Raw genomic sequence first — 23,675 nt, 5'->3', positions numbered from 1 at the left:
CTAGTTTATCGGCGGGAGGCTTGATGGATAGGCTCGCGACAAGCGTAGACTAAGATGGCTTCTTGGGTAACTTCTACATTATTTTGGGTGATAGTCAGTTGGGTTGATTCCATAATTGCATAGTGCAGACTGCCTGGAGGGCAACCTCAAGCTCCACGCAGTTCTGGGCAATAATGCTTAGTCACTAAGGGCTAAGACTGCGCAGTGCAACTCAGTGGGGGTCCGACTGATGGAGGGTGGTCCGATTGACATGTTTTCATGACTCGATGACAAGACACCTCAAACTAATAAGACAACATGTCTCGGTGTGACTGTGTAAAGGTTAAGAGCAATAAGTGCGACACTTGAGATAGATCATTGAAAGATCGTGATGACACTTGAGCGGCATTGTTTACAACTTCATGTGTGATTGTGATAGATGTTTACATAGTGAACATAACTCATACACACAAAGACAAACCTTCAACATCATAATAACAAGGTCACAAGCATGACATAGCAATCAACATGCTGAAGACGACAGTTGATCAAACAAGAGAAAATGAAGAAAGACACATATAGAAGAAATACATGAAATGACTTTTTTGTGTTTTCACACATGCATTTTACTGAAGACAAGATGATATGAAAATGACAAGCAGTACTGCAAAATCAACTAAGAGGTGTGCTTCAAAAGGTGTTCTTTACTTACCATACTTACCCTTGAGATGATCATGCATCTGACGGAGTTTTCACGTGATCTTGATCTTTTTCCATCACTTGGTCTCTTGGTACTTCTCCTCAACTGCTTGGGAGTGATATCACCATGTTAACTTTTCCTGTAGTCATTGAGAGATAGATCAACGCAATTTCAGTGGGAAGTGACTGTTGCCGGGATGAATCCCTAGGAAGCTCAATTGTGTATTTTCAGAATGCAAGACAAATAGGGAAACTTGGACAACACTACACAGTTCTGAGGCACATGACACTACTGCGGGATGGGGTCCTAGGAGGACACCTCTGCGCAGTTTCTGAGTTCAGTACAGCCTAAGCAGCTGAGAGGCAATACTGCGTAGTTTCTAGAGACAGTGGGTTTCAGCTCGAGGAAAGACACTGGAGGAAACCACTACACAATTTTGGATGCCAAGGGAGGCTAGGGCCTCTACACAATGCACATTTCCTGCAGGCAAGGGAGAAAATTTGAGAGTTGTAGAAGCAAAGTGCATAGTTCCAGGAAGTTGGATGAGGCTAGGTTTCTTGGGAAATGGCTAAGTGTGCAATCTGTGGCAGAAATGTAAATAGTGATAGGACTCGACTGTGATCACACATGAACACTTAGTGATACAATGTAGACCATCTAGAATGTATAAAACATACTCTTCTTGATGCGACAAACTTCGTGACGAGAGTGCATGAAGTGAGTGTGAAACATGTTTATGTGATGATAACAACTCATGTGTGCATGATTTCTGTTGAAGCAAAACAACATCCCCTTTGCATGAAAAACAACAATCCCTATGCCCAAAGATTACACATGCTACATAAAGATGAGGACATGGACAACTCTTAAGATCAAGGAGGGGAGCTTGAGATCATCAACTTACCAACAAGTGACCAAGGAATAATCAATTGCAGGATCCAAGGTAGGCTCTGAAATTTGCATGCGAGGCATAATTTTGGAGTGTGGTTGTAGCTGCTACAACAGGACCCTTGGATCCTTAGGAAATATGATTTATAAAGATAGATTCATGGTATAATGGTGGGACTATGGATTCCTGAAAAGAATTAATAGTAACGTATGATAGAATTCATAAACTTGATATAACAATCAGCTAGCTGATATAAATATTTTTCATGGCAAGAAGATAATAAGGATGATTTTTGGATCCTCCTTTGTAATGTAATGGACTTCTTCATCTTGGAAGAATGACCATGATGATTTTTATCCATTCTATATGTTTTTGGTGTAGGCCTCTTAAGAATCTTGATGGTTCAGTTGCAACATGATGGATCTCATTCTGGAAATGAGGAGTAGGGCTAAATGACTGGTTGAGATGTATTTCACTGGAGACTCTAATGAAATTTGAACGAATACCATGATTCTGTGTGATCTTGCTATATTAACAAGATTTTCCTTAAGTAGGATATGATTGGGTTGCTGCCTTGGTACTTGGTGTGAGGAGCTGATATACACCATGATGACAGATATGATAACATGTTGCAGATGATTTAATGATCATGTTCGAGAGGGATTCATGTTCAATATTGATGATGATTAGCTTGTGAAAAAGGACCATCATGAATATGTAACTTTAATTTGATGTTCACTTTGATTTTTGAACTCATCTGGTTGAGTTGAATCACGGATACCAAAAGAGAGTTGTAGAAAATCACTTACAACTAGTACTCATGTAATTGGATGGAATATATTGAAAGGAACATGACTTGAAAGAGGTATTTGTATGAAGGATAACCATATGTGAAATAAAATATCACTTTCTGAGGAAGAAAAAGGATGACATGACTACTAGATCAACTCTATGATTTTTTTAAGGGAAGTAATGTAGAAGATTACCTATTCCATACGAAAAATTTATGGAGAAGAATGGCTCCATTTGAAGTGTATTTATAACATGATGATGTTTGGCTCTGTAATATTCAAAGAAAAGCTCATGTGTGTGATGATAATGACAGAGCCCTAAGATCTACTATCATAGTAGTTGATGATTGATACTTCTCCCTACTTGAGAGGGAGATCCTCCCTGGTTGAGAGGGAGTGATGGATATAGTTCTCTGCTTCATGTGTCATGCACTAGACTAGGACTAACAACCATAAGTCTTAGTGAAGCTCATGAGGAGAGAATGAAATCTAGAGGATTGGCTAAGCATATGATGCATATACTCCCTGAGGATTTGGAATCCAAGATACGAGGTAGTTTGGTGACTGATACTCTTTGAGGACGAGGTAGGGAATCCAATAGGTAAGAGTAGTTGAAGAGGAAATTCATTGAGGATGTGTAAATCCAATACAGTAATGGTCATATAAGGACATACCTTGTGAACATCTAGATGGGGTATGTGACTTAAGAGGTAGTGTGGTGTCCCACGTAAAACCTCCCAACAGTGCACTCTAAACTATTGAGAGATAGAGCGTGTTAGTCAAGACATTGCTATGTTGACAATGTTGGTTGTATATTGATCATAATGTTGATGCTTAATCATAGGGGCTTCACTGGGGAGAAATACCATAACACGTGCATTCATATTGGTGGATTTATATTGAGGAAAACATGGCATAATATATTTATCATATATTAGGGGGTAAAGGATTTTTATATTGGTAGGTATAGAAAATCGATCTCAAAGTTAATGAAAAGATATAAAGGGGTGTAAAAAAATGTTAATGAAAAAATAGATACACATAATATCTAGTGAAGTTAGGGCTTTTTAAATTTGGAAGGTGCATTAGGTTCATATTGGTAGGGGATTAAATAATGTGATTTATAGAGGCATTATCCAATATGCAGTCAAATTAGGGGTATTGTTTAGTATTCCATGAACGCACGTGATATGTTAGAGGTTCATTGAGTGAATCCCATGTGTGCTTAATATGGCTTACCAATCTAACTCTTCTTATGAGAATAATTCAATGGAAGTATTATCCTTATACATGTGGTCAATTGTGAATACCTACCTAACTACGAGGGAGTGTTGAAATGTACCTAGTGTCTATCTTCATAGTTGTTCTTGAGTCTACGAGGGAGTGTTGAAATGTACCTTGTGTCTATCTTCATAGTTGTTCTTGAGTCATGACTTGATGTAATTATTGATGTACTTGTCAAAAGAAAAAGAAAATAATTTTTTTTTTGTAAAAAGGAAAATTATTTTATTGAAATGGGTTTCTTTCCCATCATGTTTTGGTCCTTGGAAAAAACTCCCAGTGATTTCTCTATGGGTCTTGTCATAAATTCAAAGAGTCAAGGTCATGATGTATTGGACCTTGGAGGGATCATGAAACAATAAAAGAGAATTAATTTTGTATTTTGTGGATTCTACGATCCTCCAAGTGATGAGTTGTCCATCCCCCCTTCAAGTCAGACTAAAGAGGTCTAATTCATCTCCTCAAAAGGCTATAAAAGGAGGCTTACTCAACTCATTTTGTACACACATACAACAAGAAATATCTCTAAACCAAGAGAAGTCTAATCTAGCTAGAAGAGGTACAATTTTTTTGTGAAAGCCAACGAAGCTATTTGGAGGCCAGTGAAATTGATAAGGAAGGAAGTCATTGTCTCTGTCATTCACATGTGTGAGTTTTGGAGGAGAACCTAGGGTTTCCTCAGTGTGGTTTTGCAGTGATCTGTTTGGGTTTGGCTACTCATGACTTGGGAGATTGGTCTTGGGTGAAGGTCTTGGAATTCTTCATTGAAATTCTACAAGAAGAGAATTTTGTGTGTTTTCCTATATAGGAGAGGTTTTGGCCATGGCTAGCAGCCTACATCTAGTGTTCTTGTGTTTGTATTGTGATATTCTTATCAACATTTGTCTTGAAGATTAAACAAAACTAAATGATAATAATAATGTCATAAGAAAATGTCATGGATTAAAGAGAAATCAAAGTTAAAATAACCCTGACTGTTATGCCCTATATTTCTCAACATTTTTTGAGTGCAAAACTTGAGTACAAGTTTGCACCTTTAGAGATTTGATCCCTCTCGATACTTAATAGATCCTATATTAAAAAGGAACTAGGTTGGATTCAGTCATGTGTGACCATGGAAAATTTGTTGAACATCTAATTATTCTGATCATTTTAAATATGCTAAATATGTCTAATATTAATATGGTCATTTTAATTTTAAATTTGGTCAGTTACCCCCGTTTGTTGAGATGATAGAGTCAGTTAATAACTTGAATAATGAAAAATGACGAAATAATTTTTTTGAATGAAAAGTAACAATATAACAATGTTGAATGATAGAATATGTCAATAATAAGAATGTAGTCAAATTAAAAATAGTCTTCATTGTGATCAATCTCAAACTATTTTCTTCTATTGTTCTTATTGTCACACCTATTAGTTTTGTCATCTATTCATATGGATTATATGAAAAGGGCGGTTAAAAACGTAGACCATTCAAATCTTTAATTTGAGCTATTATAGTAAATGTCATACCTTGTCTCTCTTGCTTTCCAATATTAATAGTAGCATTCTCCAAAGGAAATAATTGTGACTTATGGAGTGTTAAACCTAAAATAAGTTTCAATAATAATTGTTTTCTATTATCTCATTTGAATGCAAAGTGACTAACACTGTTGAATGGTGGAAAATAGGAATAATAAGAATGTAGTCAATTACAAATAGTCTACATTTTCAAGAAAGTGAACATTTTATTTGAGATGAGAAATCAAATATTTTATTTATGGTTGAATTATTGTAACACAAAGATCAATGCACGTCATCAATAAAAAAAATTGTACTTACACTGAAATCAATGCATCTAGTACAAGAATCAAAATATAATTAGAAATCAATAACTGCACTAAAATCAATGCATCTAGTGAAAGTGATCAAATAGGATTAGGAAGCAATATCTACATTGAAATCAAGTCATCTAATGCAAGTAATCAAATAAGATTAGAAATCAATAAATATACCGAAATCAATGCATCCAATGTAATCAATCAAATAATATTAGGAATCAACTTTCTCCCTCTCTCTCTCATCTCCCTCTCTCCCCTCCCTCTTTCTCACTCTCTCTCACTCTCTCTCTCTCTCTCCCACTCTCTATCTCTTCTTCCCTCTCTCTCCCATACTATCTATATCTATATATCCCTTCATATATCCTTTTTTTCTCTCTATCTCATCCCCTAAATACAATCACACACACTCTCTCTCCATATCTATCTATCTCTCCCTCTCTCCCTCACTTTGTCTCTCTCTTCTTCCCTCTCTCCCCCTTCATTTATATCTCTATCTCCCTCCATCTCTCCCTTTTCTCTCTATCTCATCCCCAACATGCACACTCTCTCTCCATGTCTATCTCTCTCTATCCCTCACTCTTCCTCTTCCCTATCTCTTCCCCTTCTCTTCCTCTATCTCCTTCTCTCTCTCCTCCCTAAATGCACATCATAAATAAATTCTTTTGTACTTACATTGAAATCAATGCACACTACAAATTTAATTACTTTTAAATTAAGGTAAATCATACATCTAGCTACATCAAATAAAAAATCAACATTTATAGTGAAATAAATGCATCTAGTGCAAGCATTCAAATAGAATTATAAATCAACATCTACATTGAAATAACTACATCTAGTGCAAGCATTCAAATAAGATTAGAAATAAATTTCTACACTTAAATGAATGCATCTAGTGCAAGCAATCAAATAATATTAGCAATCAACATCTACAATGAAATTAATGCATCCAATGTAATCAATTAAATAGGATTAGAAATCAACATCTACACTAAAATCAATGCATCTATTTCAGTGGATAACATTGTATCTCCCCATTCCTCCGCCTCCCCATCTCTCCCTCCCTCTGCTATCTATATCTATATCTCCCTCCATCTATCCTTACTTTTATTTCTATCTCAGCTCCTAAACTCTCTCTCTCTCTCTCTCTCTCTCCATATATATATATATATATATATATATATATATATATATATATATATATATATATATCTCCCTCCCTCCCTTTGTCTGTCTCTCTCTTCTTCCCTCTCTCCTCCTTCCATCTATATATTTATCTCCCTTCGTCTCTATCTCACCCCCAAAACATACACACACTCTCTCCATATCTTTCTATCTATCTCTCCCTCCCTATTCCTCCCCTCCTGTCTCTCTTCCCCTTCTCTCCCTCTCTCTCCTTCTCTTTCTCTTCGCTTCCACTCTCCTCTCTCCCTCACTCTCTCTCCATCTATTTCTGGTCACTCCCTCCCTCTCTCCACTTTTCTCTCTATGTCTTTCTTCTTCCCTCTCTCTCCCCCCCTCCAACTCCATCTCTCTCCCTTCCTCTCTCATTCTCTCTCTTAAGACGTCTCTCACCTCCCTTTGTCTCCCCCCATCATACTTTCTCTCTCTATCTCACCACCCTTCAACTTTGTCACTATCTCTCCCTTAAATTTTACATTAAATTACATTTTACTCACTTATATTGTGGATACACATCTCCGTCATACATATACATATATATATATTTAAAAAATGTATATCTATATATATATATATATATATATATATAGTGTTGACATACTTACTTACATTACACATTTCCCTTATATTAGATTGAGCACCTCACAATGTAACAAGAATAATATAGATGGAAGTTGATTAAAATTTAATATATAATGAAATATACATTAAAAATATGGTTAACTTTTATATATTTTATATTCGTATTATTTGGAGTCTAAATGATAATATAAATTATTTTATATAATATGTATAGATATCTATATGTTCAATAATTTGGTAATTTGGTTTTTTATAAATTATTTTTTGTATATATATATATATATATATATAAAACTTGTATATTCAACTATTTGGTAAGGTGTTTTTACAGTGCAATGGAAATATACAATAATTTGGTAGGTTGTTTTTGTATTGCAATGGAAAATATTTACATCAGCCTGTCAAAATTTATTTTAAACCTACCTAAATACCAAATATCATACTATTTGAAAGACGTATACCACGAATATTCTTTGACATGTCGCATCACTTGTTTTAATTTATGTAAATCCCATCAATGTAATCACACAAAAAATTTTCAATCAACAAAAATATCTTTTATCACTTGGAATCACATTACAAATAGGACTTACTTAGTTTCAGGAATGCACTCCAGTATCCTGCGTAATCATCAATCCAAAAGTAGCCTTCGACGGATTTTTAGGTTTTAAAACTAATGGCTATGTGTATATCCATTCACTTCATTGTCCACGAAATATATAAATAAATATATAAGCTTTTACATATAAATCTAATCAACAATATTTATATAAATATAAATAAATACATATAAATCTAATCAACAATATTTATATAAATATAAATAAATATATAAGATTATATATATATAAATCTAATCAAGAACACTCGCTGTGAGAAGTATATCCCGGCTGCGCTTGTATTGGTTATGCAAAATAATTAATGGCTTTAGAATTCGATAATCTCGATGCTATAAACGATAAAATATACCACTGAACACTTTCGGTTCAGCCTCGGAATTAGCGGAATACAGGAATGAACGCAGAAGAGAACATTGTTTGAGCAAAATGTAGTCTGTCCCACGATATCTGAGAAAAGCAGGATTACGAATGTGAGGAGGGCAACCCGAGAAAAAAAGTGATTGGTAAGATTGAGCACAGCAATGGATGAGCGGGGTCCTCGCGTCGTGTATTTGTTGGCGGTTGGTACTGGCGGTCCCAGGACTAAGCACGACTGGAAAGCCAGACAAATTTGATAACTAGCCAGACAAATATAGAAGTGGCAATCAGCGATAGAGCATATTTCACCGTCGGTTCTATTTTTTGGAAGACATTAGGCATAGGTCTCCGCTGATGTGGTCGTTTTTCTTTTGCTATGAAGGTGACACCCACGACACTCACTTTAAAGGAACGCTTGCACTATAGTCGGTGCTCATATCCAGCACGCCACCGGAAGAAAAGTAGCTATGTAGTTATCTGACTGTGGGCAGATCTGCCTGTAATTCCGATGAGGATGTGCGAGTTTTTGGCCAAAGTGACTGTAAGAGTTCCAAGATGCAAATTGTGAGAATTGTTGTGGGCACAAATTGATATTGGCATGTAAGGTTCTTGTAAACCTTTGGGGTAAAACAAATCTGAGGTTAAGATAGATTTCTGTTAGTTTCCTTTAAGGATTGAGATCTGAGAAATTTCCAAGTGAGAAAGTGCCTTACAAACTGTGGGGAGTGGCCTCTTTCTGCATTTACCCAAGTTTTTAGTTGGCCAGAGTTGATAGAAACTCCATATTACTTCCCGGTGAACCGAGGATCGTACCGGATCCAGTAGTGGTAAAATCCCCCAATTAGAGAGCTACTGCTAGATGACCTCAGAACTGGCAATAGCCCTGAAGGAAATGGACTTGAATTGGCAAGAATTGGTATTGACATCTCAAACTCCTCCATAAATCTCAGCCCATAACAAAGTTTTTTCATCAGTCTCCCGGTTTCACACATTCGGGTTTAAAATGGATCTGTCCCAATTTCAGCAAAGGGAATAGAGTTTATCTGGAGTCTGGGTTTGGTAGTTTTGTATATTGTTGAAGACTGGAAGGGGTTTGAAAGAAATATATAAATTACATATCTGTTGAAGATCCTAGGAGATGAGAACCGGGGGCTGTTCGATGCACCAGACGCTCACAGCGCCGGCCGCAACCGTGGTGAGAAACGCGGTGGGGTTAGCCAGGAGACGGGGCCACGCGCAGGCCACGCCGCTGCACGTTGCAGCGACGTTGCTTACGGCGGATTCGAGTCTCCTACGTCGCGCCTGCTTGCAGTCCTGGGATGGCGCTCCCCATCCCGGCGGAGCCTCGGCCTCGGCCTCGTCTCTGCAATGCCGGGCGCTGGAGCTGTGCTTCAACGTGGCCTTGAACCGGCTGCCGGCGGCCGTTCAAGGGCAACCGGCTTCGCTGTCCAACGCACTCGTGGCGGCTCTGAAGAGAGCGCAGGCGCACCAGCGGAGAGGATGTATAGAGCAGCAACAGCATCAGCCTCTGTTGGGCGTGAAGGTCGAGATGGAGCAGCTTATCATATCAATTCTCGATGACCCCAGTGTTAGCAGAGTCATGCGGGAGGCCGGCTTTTACAGTGACCATGTTAAAAAAAACGTGGAGGCCGAGACCCTAACCCTGACCATGGCGGGGACTAATTCCAGTGGCTTCCCATTCACCGTTTCATCATCTTCAGAATCACAGAATATCATCAGACCTAACACTGCTGAAGACCGGAGTAATTATACATTTCTCCACCGCCATCAAGAACCAGAACCGAAAACACCATCAGATTTGCGCTTTCCGAGACAAAAATCTGTTATGAGCAGCTCAGAATTCTTGTACTCACAGGGAACTAGAAGCAAGGATACCGAGTCTCTCGTGCAGTCATTAATTCTCGGCGAGAAAAGAAAAAGCATGGTTGTTGTAGGAGAGGAGGAGCTTTATACTGAGAGTATTGTGAGAGAACTCATGGTGCGCGTTGAATCTGGAAACGTACCCGAAGCTTTGAAGAACGTTCGGTTTATTATCCCTCAGTTTTCGGGGTTTTGGGATGAGGTTGAGATGCAGCTTGCAGAGCTGAGTAGAACTATCGCGAGCTTCCATGATCATGGAACTAATTGTATCGTTTATGTGGGAGATCTGGGATGGACGCTTGAAAACCATGAGAGGGAGGAATTTAGAATGGATTCTCGGAATCGGTATTGGTATTCTCCTGTTGGGCACGTTGTGAAGGAGGTCGGAAGGATGTTGGGTCGTTATGGTGATCATCTCTGGTTGCTCGGCACTGCAACATATCAGACCTACATGCGTTGTAATACAAGGCGGCCATCTCTCGAGTCTGAGTGGGGACTGCAAACACTAACTGTTCCAGCGGGAGGTCTCAGCCTGACTCTCTTCTCCAGGTATGAAAACAAGAATTCTTATGCCTCCTTCAATATTTTCATTGTTGATCAGATTTCTCCTACAATAGAAAACGCATTCCCACACGATAATCTATTGGATATTGAGACCTGTTACTTGAGGTTGATTTCATTCGAATGTTTTTGCTTCAGAGGTTGATCTATAAGGCCCAAACAATTTTTTGCGAACAATACGACATATACTAATTAACTGGTAAAGATTCATCTTTTTCTTAGTGCAAAGATCAATATTCATAGTTAAGGTGACAAAATCCTTCACTTATCCTAGAACCTTACTTCTTTGTAAACTACTAAGTGAGTTACCAAATAAATAACCTGAAACCCTACTTCTTTGTAAACTACTAAGCGAGTTCCCAAATAAATAAACAGACAACAGAGAAAATAGCAGAACTCTCTTAATGAGAGTCTTTTATTAATTCAGGCTAACACCACATAATATGATAGAGTCCCATTATATAACAATGGATAGGTAAATTCATTAAACAAAACAATGGATAGGTAAATTCCATAAACATAGCAGAGGATAAAAATTCTACACAATTCCACTTTATATTTACATAACAAAATCCCACTATCACAATCTTGAAAGTTATACAATTCCACTTTATCTTTCCTTAACAAAATCCCACTATCACAAACTTGAAAGTTATACAATTCCACCTTATCTTTACATTACAAAATCCCGCTATCGCAGTCTTGAAAGTTATACAATCTAGAATCTTCATTTCTCTATTATCTCTAACCCTAACCCTCCCACTAAATTAAATCCTATCTCCTAATTGAAGACTGCACCCCCGCGAAAGCCCCACATGAGCTATCTTCTGTTTCTGCATATTATGCTCCAATCCCACGGGAGCCCAACTCATCTTCTGTTTCCTTATATTATGCTGCAAATCGGTTCTCCAAGAAAAACTGTTATTAATTGGAAGCTTTACCCCAAGACAATAGTCGATTACTTTTAACAGTTTGCGACTGGTAACTAAAGGTCGAAATTCAATTGCACGTATGCTTTAATTGGCCTCTAAAACCAAGCAGAACTAACGTGTGACCGATTACCCAGTTGAATCAAATCAGAGAGCAGAACTGGTCCCCTGTAACCCATACCAATCAAAGCAGTCAGTAGCTAAGAAGCATTACTAACTACACCAAATCACTGAGCAGTAATGTCAAGTTTGAATGTAGAGACGTCAGAGGTAATAATAGTAGTAAACTTTGATTGCCCAGTCGAAACAAATGATCAGTTGCCAAAACTGGTGGCTAAGAACCCCTACCAATCAAAGCAATCAGTAGCTAAGGAGCATTACTATCTTCTCCATATCAATGAGCACTAATGTAAAGTTTGATTGTAGAGATGTCACAATGGTAATTATAATCGTAGTAAAGTTTGATGGCGGAGATGTGAATTTCAAATTTTATTAAGACTATGTATTGATGTCACCCAGGTATAATAATAGTAGTAACGTTGGATGGCAGAGGGGTGAATTTCAGAAGTTGTTTTTTTTTAAATCTATTTATATGTATTTATAGTGATTTTTGATAAGTTACTCCTACTTAGTTTGAATGAGGGACACTTTATTCTATAGATTTTATTTTTCCTCAATTGACAATTTTGAGGTCTAAAGTATTTATATACTTTCCTGGAATCGACAATATGGAGAAGTCTTTATATGCTTTCCTGGTTACTACATTTGTATTTTTATAATTTCTGGATATTTATATACCGTTTCTTTCCAGAAAAGGTATAAGTAAGGTTTAAATCTTTATTTTTTATATAAAAAGTGATTTAACCAAAAATAAGAATTTCATTAATTAATCTATACTCATTGTTTTTTTATATATATATATATTATATATATAGAGGTTAGCATATTTTAAATTAATTTTGTTATGTTTAATTAATTTTTTTATAATTATCATTATCTATATATATATATAATTATCACTATATATATATATATGGATGGGCTAACATATTTTATTAAATTAGTTTGTGAGGTAAAAAGTTGTGATTGAAAGGTATACAAGTTTTCAAACTCATTTTATTTAAGTCACACCAACTTTTAATATGATTGGATTTGTGTTCATGATGTTTCTAAATAAAATCTTAATCTAAGAAATGTATTAACAATAGACATTATCTCATATATATATATATATATATATGATTTTTAACATAATGTTTTAAGTATTATTAATAAATAAACTTCTTTATATAGTATAATTAAACTTAATAAATTATGCAAATTACTCAAATATTCTTGTTTAATTAAATATTTTTATTTTACTTGTCTATACATTCATAAAAAATGTATCATCAAATGCTTTTTTTTGTTTTTGAAACTTTTCTTTTTTTCCAAAGTAAATATAAACATGGGTATTGCTTTAAATATTTTCACCTAGTTGTTTTAAATGTTAACATAGTCTTAATCCTCAATTTCTCCATGTTTACAATCTATGTATGATCATTCTTGTCACTTTTAGATTTTCCTTACGGAGTTATTTTTTACTTGGAAACACTAATATGATAAATAGATAATAGGTCGATTTCAAGTTTATAAAATCTCATTTTCTCATTATGTTCTTCATTACTTTTTTTAGTATCAAGATTTTCTTTGGAGACCATCATCACTTTTTCCCATAAATCTACATCATAAATATAAATTAACAATAATAACACATCACACTATGTCTATTCATCCTTCCAAATCATTTTTATCCAATCTTCTAATTGATGTATAAATAATTGAAATATTGTTAAGTAAAGGGGATAACCTTGTTTCATGTCTTTATGACTTCCATTTATTTTATTTATAGTACCACCAATTTTGCAATAACATTCTTATATACAAATAAAGAATCTTTTCTCCACTTAACTAGAATTCTACTTTCTCCATTTTTCTCTAAAGTATTTTTAAGATCATATCAAAGAATTAAAAAAAAGAAGGAAAATAAAAAATATTTTTTTAAGACTATATCAAAGAATTAAAAAAATAAATGGAAAAAATAAATAAATTTTAATGACCATTCCCTCATACTTTCTCTAAGTGTTACTTCATGGTCAATAATTGAGATACTAGATTAAAGCCAACTTGAAAAAAAGCTTTGACATTGTTTTCTTGATCTTATATATTTTCTCTCTCTAAAATGTTCTCAAATATCCTGCAAAAAACACTAATAAATCTTATGATTATGTAACAATCTTGTTATTTATATCACCAACATTTTCAATAAGTGCCAATTTCCTAATTTTTTAATTTATTAGAAAACCATAATATATGTTATCTTTGTTTAAATGGATTTTTCAAAAATGCATGCAAACAAAGGCATATCTCTCTCTGTTCATTAAAGTTTTTAAACTATGAGGCACATCTCCCTCTTTGCTCATTTTAGTTTTTAAACCATGAGGCACATCTCCTTATTTTCCTCTTTTAGTTGTTAAACCATGAGCATCGTATATTTTGTAAATGTAGTTGTTTTAAAAAAAAGATTGGATGATATGTTATTGTATAAACTAATTAATTAAAAGAATTCTTCTTATTTTGCATATAATATTTTCCTTCATTCATCTAACATGTTTTTCATTTATATTATTAGGTAGTTGTGTTTTGAGGATTGATGTGCATTAATCATTAAATAAATCATGCCACTTTAAAAGGGTTGTATCAATTTATTATGTTTATTATGAAAATAAATTGCATCTTGAGATAAGTGTTATTACATGTTAAAGAGATTTAAAAAGGGGTGACCATACAAAAGAGGGTGATAAAAAAATGGCAAGATCATAGTGAGACAATGAGATCCTATCTTTTTGAGATAACCCAATGATCACTTACAAATAACAACAATACTCTCGCGAAGGAATATTTATACATAACAAACATTTAATGTGTCAATTCAAGCTAATTTCTTGTTTGGAGTAGATGAAACAAGGAGATGAAAAGTATATAAATAAAAATGAACCCCTATGTTTACTTTGCAAACAAGGAAAACTCATGATGAGATGTATGTGATATGCAATGTTAGCTATGTATGAGGACAAAAGCTCCCAAATCCCATGAACAATTGAGTAGCTTACATGGTAGGTTGAGTTTTCTATTCAAACAAATTAAGTTATATTAAGGATGTTTAAATATACCTTGAAATGATTATATTTTATCTTGAGACATCCTTGAGATAATGATATTAAAATTATATAATGTGATCTATGTGATTCTTGGTCTCATAATCTTAGAGAATTTCTTACCAACATAAATAGATATATTATATTCTATCTATTTTATTTTTTTTATGTGTATCAATTCTTTTTTTTCAAATCATATTCATTTCTTGGCAAGAAATAAGCCATGTCACATTCTAAATTGTTGTTTTTCTCACATATATGTTTTGGTGGTTCAAACTATGTGTATGATTTTCAATTGTTTTTTTTCTTCAATTTTAACCACTAAAATAAGGGAAAATGAAATGGACATATAAAAAGATTCTCTTAACGTAATTGTAATCTTAAAATTTTATGTTTAATAAATTGCTTCTTATTTTACTATTAAATAATTTTTTATCTTTAAATCTTATTTTATTTCCCATATATATCATATCATACATATATATCATATCATAATAGTAAAATTCAATATACCACTACAAAAATATCAAAGCTCTCTCTTACTCCCTTTATATCAAATTATTCAAACTCCATGACATCTCTACCTTTTACAAATATAGTTGATTATAGATAACCTTTATTAATATTAAAAGTTTTCACCAAACTTCTATTTCTTCTAAATAAAAAAAAAAAATGAAAAAATGAAATCATTTCTTAACCTCTATTCTCTTCAATCTATAAAAATGATTTATTATTATATTAGTTGAAATAATAGCTATATTTTATAACATTAAAAGATCCATATAAAGATTTGTAAATTTGGATGTTTGACATAATTCCAATATTTCAATTTTTTATTTATTTATTTTCACATTCTCAAATTTCTAAAGTAAAAATCATATCAAAATTATTAAAAGATCACCATAAAACATTTACAATAATTATATATAAATAATCAATATTCCATATACAAATTTCTATTTAACTTAATCCAACTACCAATATTTTACTTTATCCAAAAAAAAAAAACTAATTCCTCTTTTATTTTAATAAACTTTCCCATGATTAATTCTTCATAAAATCAAATTTTAAATATATTTTATATAGTTATCATATTCTTACTTCTATTTATCTCTATGTTTTAATTAATTTTCATATTATTCTTATTATTTTTTCATTTTTAATTTAAAAAAATATATAAGATTAATTCTTCATTCCAATTCTTTACCTCTTTAATACTATATTTATATAATTTTAACATTCTTATATATAATAATTACTATTAATTCTTTATATTCCATTATTCTTTATTTTTTTCCTCCCTTAAATATTATAATCTGAATTATTAAAATGAGTATATTCACTTATAGTTTCAAAGCCCATGGAACCATTCATTGTCGTACAATACGAGTAAATGTATTAGCTAATAGTCTCAAAGCACATGGAACCGTTGGTTGTACTAGGAAGTTTGTGGTTAAATGCACAATGAATTTTTTAAAGCAATTTTGGTTGCTTTAATATCCTCTCTTTTAAAAATTCTATTTAATAATTTGGTTTTTTCTTTTATTGGCTATTGAGCCGTTAGTGTTAGTTAATTATGGAATATTTAAATAATTTATTTAGTATAATGATAATTATTTTGAAATTAGGTTATATGTGAAACCTTATTTTATACCTCAATTCGGATGTTTCTCTCACATTGTTATGGGCTATGGCGGTGCTTATTGTTTAGATTTATGAAACTTTTTCAAGTCATCACTGGGCTCGGCATGTCTAGATTCAATCCGCTCTGCATGTTAAATCCAACGGTATGATGATCGACTTGCTTAAATCTAACTTAACAATATAATTATGATGATGTATTTGTTTAAATCCAACTCAATAGCATAATGTACTTGCTTAAATTCAACGTTGGACATATACAACCCCAGATATTAATGGGTGAATAACACACTAACCTTTGGTAACACTAAATCTGTATTGGTGGGCATATACAACCCCAGACATTAATGGGTGAATAACACACTAACCCTTGGTAACACTAAATCTGTATTAGTGATTTCTGTACTACTTATGTATAGATTAATAGATAAATATTTAATTTTTTGTAATTTTGGTAGGACTACACCTTCATCATGTCCATCTTCTCACCCGTATCTGCGATTGCCAATTGACCTACCCCAAGCGAACTATTAATAGATAAATATAAGTAACTCACAAGGAATAAATATATTTAAAACTAGTAAAAATAGATATACTAATGTGAGCTCACACATACGTGAGTAACACTCCGTATCATGTTATATGTAAATTGTCTGAATCTACATATTGTGTAATGGATTAATTATCTCCAACACTTACTCCAACATTCCCCTTAATTAATTACGACAGTAAATGATTGCTCGTCTAAGTCTAAGCTAGTCTTACAAGACTTGAGATAAAGTCGAAAACTTGTTTTACTATATAATATAATATTTTTCTTCTTTTTGCTTCAAACATATCTCTTCTAATTATTTAGTTTTACTTTGGTAGTCACCTTCAATATGTCCTTATCTTATTTGTGTTATTTCTTCATCAAATTTTATAAGATAAAAAACATCATCTATATTTCCTTTCAATTTCTTTTCTACAATTGCAATACTTCCAACAACTTTTATAAATACCTTTATCTTTCCTATTTCATCTTGTGATGTAGCTATGGTAGTTTTTCAATAACCACTTTTGTTTTTATTATACTTAAAGGTTACAAGCTACTTTGTAAGAAAAACTAACTAAATCTTATAATAAATTTCAACATTCACTAAGCCCCAAGGGTTAGCTCAGTTGATCAAAATTAGTGCCTCATCGTTCGAGAGGTCACAGGGTCCATTCTGCTCGAAGCCCTTGGGGTTAGGCCTTGCTAGTGGGTAGTGGGGCTGGGGTTAGGCCTTGCTAGTGGGCCGCGGGGCTAAACCCCCTTCGGGGTCGATTGACCTTTGTACTCATCCGTCACAGGGTCCATTCTGCCTGAAGCCCTTGGGGTTAGGCCTTGCTAGTGGGCTACCGGGCTGGGGTTAGGCCTTGCTAGTGGGCCACGGGGCTAGATCCCCTTCGGGGTCAATCAGCCTTTGTACTCATTTGTTTTGTCATCCTTTTTTGCTACTACAAAGGTGACCTTAATTTTTTTATCCTTGACATGTGCATCTATACACTTGGGTTTACTTCTTTTACCATATTACTACACTGCATCTCATACATAGTCACTATTTTCTTCAACAATTTCTTCAACTGACTTTACTCTATTATTTAAAACAATTTTAATATATGTTTCAATAAACTCTTTCATAACATCTTCAATTATTTATACTACTATATCAAAATCTTCATTTTTTTCTATTACAATGAGCATTTCATTGTATCATATCTTCAGCTTTTCCTCTTACAATGAGCACTTCATTAATAACTGCTCTACTTTGTGTGGTTTATTTAAATCTTACTCGTCCTTTCTGTTACAATGAGCACTTCATTAATAACTGCTCTACTTTGTGTGGCTTATTTAAATCTTACTCGTCCTTTCGGTATATGCCATCTCTAGAATGTACCAACCTTCTCGAGACCTAATTGTTGAATATGCTATCATCCCAGTCATGTTGCATGTCCGAAAACGCTACTCTATCATATTTGCTCTTATCCTCAAATACATACCAATCTAAAAAAAGTGTTCCATAATTCATCCATTCCTAATCTGCTTCTCATCCCCCATATTCATAGTTTTTACTTAAAAAAAATAAAAATAAGACCTCATGGAAAATAAGAACTTAAAAATAAACTTCTGTCACCTTTCAAAAATAACAATAAAAAACACCTTTGAAAAATAAATTTACCTACTTTATTTTCTTTCCTTATTTCTCACTATTATCTTAACTCTCTTTAATTTTCAAAATATCTCTAAAAAAAAGCCATGGAATAATGAAGATATGCCCCCGAATATGTTTAAACATTTAACTTCCAAACATCTCTAAAAAACGACATGGAATATGGAAGATATGGCCGAATATGTTGAAACAAAAAGCATTGGACCTTTGATTAACGGTGTTTCCTGAACAATAAGTTACAACTCGTGCGGCTAGTATCAAAGAAATGGACATAAAACCAATTTTCCCTTTTTTAATCTCTATATATTTTCTTAACCTTTTTGTCTTTCTAACTTCGAAATCTCAATCACATTTTTTTTTAAATTATTTTAAGTACACTAATTAAAAACCATTTAAAAAAATATAATAAACATAGTTCCTATTTTTAATTAACCGCTGTTGAATACAACTTACCCGTTATTCTTTCTGAACCATTAATGGATTCCATGCTCTTGAATAACTTATAAAACCTGCAAACCTCCGACTTTCGGCGGCTAGGGTTGGCCGCACTCTTTTGGTATGCTGGCTTTAGAGCTTTGCTAACAACGAGATACGACTTCTCTTCTGCGCGGATTCTGCAAAACAAACGAGTTTACAAACCCTCGGCGAATTTCGTTCATGCTGTCTGTCGACTAAACGAGTGCATCAATGGAATTGGATTTGCGCGGTGTTCATGACAGCAGCGGCTGTGACCGAGTTTGATGACACCTTTCCGATATCGATATGGCAACGATGGAGGCTCTTTCCCTTTAAACACATTTGTCCTGCAAGCCAGTGGCCAATCACGACTCCCAAATGGTGATGACGACTGTTCAGACCGTTGTGAAAAGCTGATGTGCAAACGGCACAGTGTTAATTTGATTTTTCTTACTTTTCGACTTCTCTGGTATGATACCAATCCAATAAATAAACTAAAATAATACAATTTGATGAGTTGTTACTCACCAAATTGTATTGATTTAATTGATTGAAGTTATATGATTAAATAAATTCAAAATTCTTGGGTTGTATAATTTGATGAGTGGTTACTCACTAAATTGTATTGATTTAAGTTATATGATTAAATAAATTCAAAATTCTTAGGTTAATCTTAACTCATACATATATGACTAACACTTCCTAAATTTCAGCATCACTAATAATAGAACTCTAGCATCACTAATATGTCCTAAACTTCCTAGATTTCCTAAATTATAAAACTCTAGCATCACTAAAATATCCTAAATTTAAATTGTAGGTAAACTATATAAAACTGCATAATAAATATCTCCATCACGGAATACAGATACGTTCTGAAATCAATTGTTTCTTAATCTTAATTATGTATGGGTAAAATATGTCCAATGTTTACCAAAATGAAAGTGACAATGAGTCGTTTCTTAATCCTAATTATGTAGGGGTAAAATATGTCCAATGTTTACCCAAATGAAAGTGACCATTTCTTACATGTTGGAAAGGTCGAGAAGTTTAAACATAAAATTCACCTAAAATATATTAGCGGTTGTTTTTCCATTTATCACACAAAATTGATTGATTATACAAAAATTTAATTATATAAAATTTTGATGATTATAATAAATAAGGTGAAGGGTATTTAATTTTTTCTAACTAGTGAATTGTTTAAAATACATACAAATACACACTATAAATTTTACTATAAATTAATTTGACTTAACACTCAATTAACTGACTCTCTAATTTTAGCCAATTCCTCATACTAGAGTAATTAAATTATTTTAACACCACCCAAACCCAAATCTTCTGCATGAGTGCACTTTGATCCCATTATTGTATTTCATTGGTTGCCTTAGCCTGCAGGTAAGGAATTCTGGGAATTTTTTATTCCATGGGGGCGAGTCAGAGGCAAACAGAAACCCGTAGCGTAACTGTTTGTTTGGTTTTAAGGAACCTAATTTCACTTATTTGAAATTTCAAAAAGATTGATTATAATACTGTTTTTCTCTTTTAAGGAACATAATTTTTTTCTTATTTGCAGAGAAATTTGTTGAAATTACTAAGGTTTAAAATTTCAATATACCCCATCGCTGGTGTAATCCGGTCCCACTAATTCCTCGTGTAACATATATCTCGGTTCTCCCGCACAAACTACGATGGCCAACAAAATTATAATGTTAACAAAGTAGCGGAGCCACTTAACTCGTGGCGTTCAAAGGTTTTAGATTTCAATATACCCGATCGCTGGAGTAATCCGGCTCCACAAATTTCTCATGAAACGTCTCTCTTGGCCGTTCTCTTCTTCCGCACAAACTACGTGGCTGAAAAATTTATAACGTTAACAAATTATCGGAGCCACAGTCCACTTAACTCGTGGCTGTTGAACGACAGCGGGAAGAGACTGCTGGGATGGCCGCAGGAGGAAACTGCAGGGTTTGCCGCAAAAGTTGATCCGGAAGTGACGGTTGATAGCAGCAGAGTTGGTGGGCGGAAGAGACTGCAGGCCGTTAGCCGAAGGTTATTAGGAGGTGGCGGCCGGAGACGGAGAGCAAACTTCGATTGACGGGAAGATTGGACGGTCAAGATCAAAAAGGGACGCGACAAGTTGATGGTGCAATCCTTCGTCGTCTTTCAATTTTTCGAAATAAAAAGACCTCTCAGCCGAGAAAAACCTCCTACCAGCGATCTCTAGGAACTTTTTTACAGGCTCCAGTTTTAGCATTTACTACTAGCCCAACTGTCCAGGGTTTGCGGGTTGCATCTCTATTCTGAACATCCGGACGGGATAGTGATATGTTACTACATTATTGAAAAGACCAGTCTTATAAATTGGTTAGTTGTTTGGCGTCAAGTATTACGAAAGATGTTGATGGTGACAGTTAATTCAACGGTGATAAAACGGTTTCAGGGAGCGTCAAGTTAGATTGAATCTCACACTATTTTTGTTTGAATTGTGTTTTTTTAAATGGTGAAATTGGATTTAGTACTATCAAAAATAATTAGATTACTCAAAATTTTAAAATTTGACAACTGTAACTTGGATTTATAAAAATTTCTGCCAGATTTTATTAAAATTCTGTCAAATTTCCATAATTTTCCAAACAAATTTGAAACCTTATTAAACTATCCAAAAGAATCATTTTTCCATTCAAATTCTTTAAATTTAATTCAAATAACACTAAAAAAGAATATCTCTCATACCAACATTTAAATTTAATTTGGATAACACAAAAAATTATCTCTCACACCACCACCTCATATTGATCTGATGGGCTAATAATAGAGCCATAAAGATTACCGTTTTGGAATTAATGTTTTGGCCATATCAAACACTCTGAACTTATCTAGATTGTTGATTCGCTGAATATTAGTAATCAGATAGTTGAATAGGTAATCAGATGGAAGACATAGGCGTCAGTGGTAAATTATTCCACCCCAAGTCCCTCTGATTACCAAATATTCAGCGAATCAGCAATCGAAATAAAAATACCCTATCAAACATTGTAGCTACTATATACAAAATAAATAAAATTAAAAATTTTACAAACATAAATCAAACAATTAACTTCTCTCTTGTTCATTACATTTTAAAATATTATTAAATATACCCTAAAAAATACCAAAATCACTACCCACCCACTCATAGAACTTGGGAGGGTCGAGAGTTGCAGTCTTGAGCTAATGCATGTCATTCAGGGTGAGAAGAACATTTTCTGACGCGCTTAGAGATCGCTTAGAGATCCCGAACCCGATACAAACAATTGCACTTATATGATTTAGTGTGCAACGATTGCGGCGGAGGAAACTTAAGGGACCACCGTGGGAGAAAACTGCTGGAAAACTGCAAGGCCTGCGGCAGCAGGTGATCGAGAGGTGACAGGCGGGAGGAGAGTGCAAGGCGGTAGCCAAAGCCCGAAGGTGGTGAAGAGGTGGCCGCATGAGACGGAGGCTCAAAAAGGGACACGACGATCTTATTCTCCTATTCTTCGGCCGTCCTTTAATTTCTCAAAATAAAAACACCTATCAACCTTCAAAAATAACCCATCAGAGATCTCTACGAACTTTCACAGGCGCGACGCTGAACTGTCCGGGGTTTACGGGCTGCATCTCCATTCTGAACATTCGAACAAGAGAGTGCCATGTTTGTAAACTATTAAAAGAAGAGGACCAGACCTCTAAAATGGCAGTTTTAATCCCATAAGACATTATCTATTGCACCAACTAGTATATAGATTTTACAGGGGCATGTCAAAACCCCTCGACCACAGGTTGACACAGCCGTAAGGAGCACCACCCGCGCCCCGGACGTGGGAAGGGCTGAGAGTTGTAGTCTTGAGCTAATGCATATCACTCCTGGTGAAGAACAGTTTCTCACACGATTATAAATACTTTAATTAAACTTTATCAAAACTTCTCAGTTATATACATTAAACAAATGTAATATGTAGGGTTACTATTTAACAAAAGTATTATTAAACAAATGTAATATATAGCGTTGTTAGTTACATACATTAAATAAATGTACTAAACAAATGTAACATATAAGGTCACTCCTTAACAAACTTGTTAAACAAATGTAATATATAATATTGCTATTTAATACTTACTTTTTACGAAAAATTAATTAATAATATATAATAATAATAATAATATAGTATAGTAGCAGCACTGCAATAACAATTATTTTACATGGAAGTATAATATGAAATTTATTGTTTTTATTATTATGTTAAATTTTTAGATTATATATATATATATATATAATTTAAAATTATTAATTATTTTTGTAAGGAGTAAGTAACTATAAGGTGAATTACATCTATTTGTATATAAATGTCATTGATATATTGTTTAATTTATTTTATATTTTTATATAAATATTTTAAAAATATATTTACTATATTCATTATATATTACTGGATGTATATATAAAAATAATATATTATAATTATTGTGGATGTGTTTATTTTATAAAGTATATTCTGAAAGTAAAATGATATCAAAATATTGTTTCTATGTTATTGCAAAATTTGCATAACAAAATGTCATGTGGCCACCCATTTTATGCACATATTG

At 33.8% G+C, this 23,675-nt stretch overlaps 1 protein-coding gene across 1 annotated transcript in view; it reads left to right on the top strand.

Moving 5' to 3' along the window:
• The first annotated feature begins 8,596 nt into the window (after nucleotides 1-8,596).
• Nucleotides 8,597-23,675, top strand: part of LOC149225523 (protein SMAX1-LIKE 3-like) — a 29,093-nt gene continuing 14,014 nt past the window's right edge. Inside the window, exon 1 of the mRNA XM_089377118.1 lies at nucleotides 8,597-10,634. Coding sequence (XP_089233244.1) covers nucleotides 9,343-10,634 — 1,292 coding nt within the window. The 5' untranslated portion in view covers nucleotides 8,597-9,342. The remainder of the gene's footprint in view (nucleotides 10,635-23,675) is intronic.

This window comes from Pinus tabuliformis, chromosome J, assembly GCF_031772625.1.
Source record: "Pinus tabuliformis cultivar Carrire ecotype Pingquan chromosome J, CPIR1, whole genome shotgun sequence".
In the NCBI taxonomy this organism is placed as follows: domain Eukaryota; kingdom Viridiplantae; phylum Streptophyta; class Pinopsida; order Pinales; family Pinaceae; genus Pinus; species Pinus tabuliformis.
Note: the sequence above shows the minus strand (reverse complement) of the source record. Positions and strands in the feature narration are given on the sequence as shown.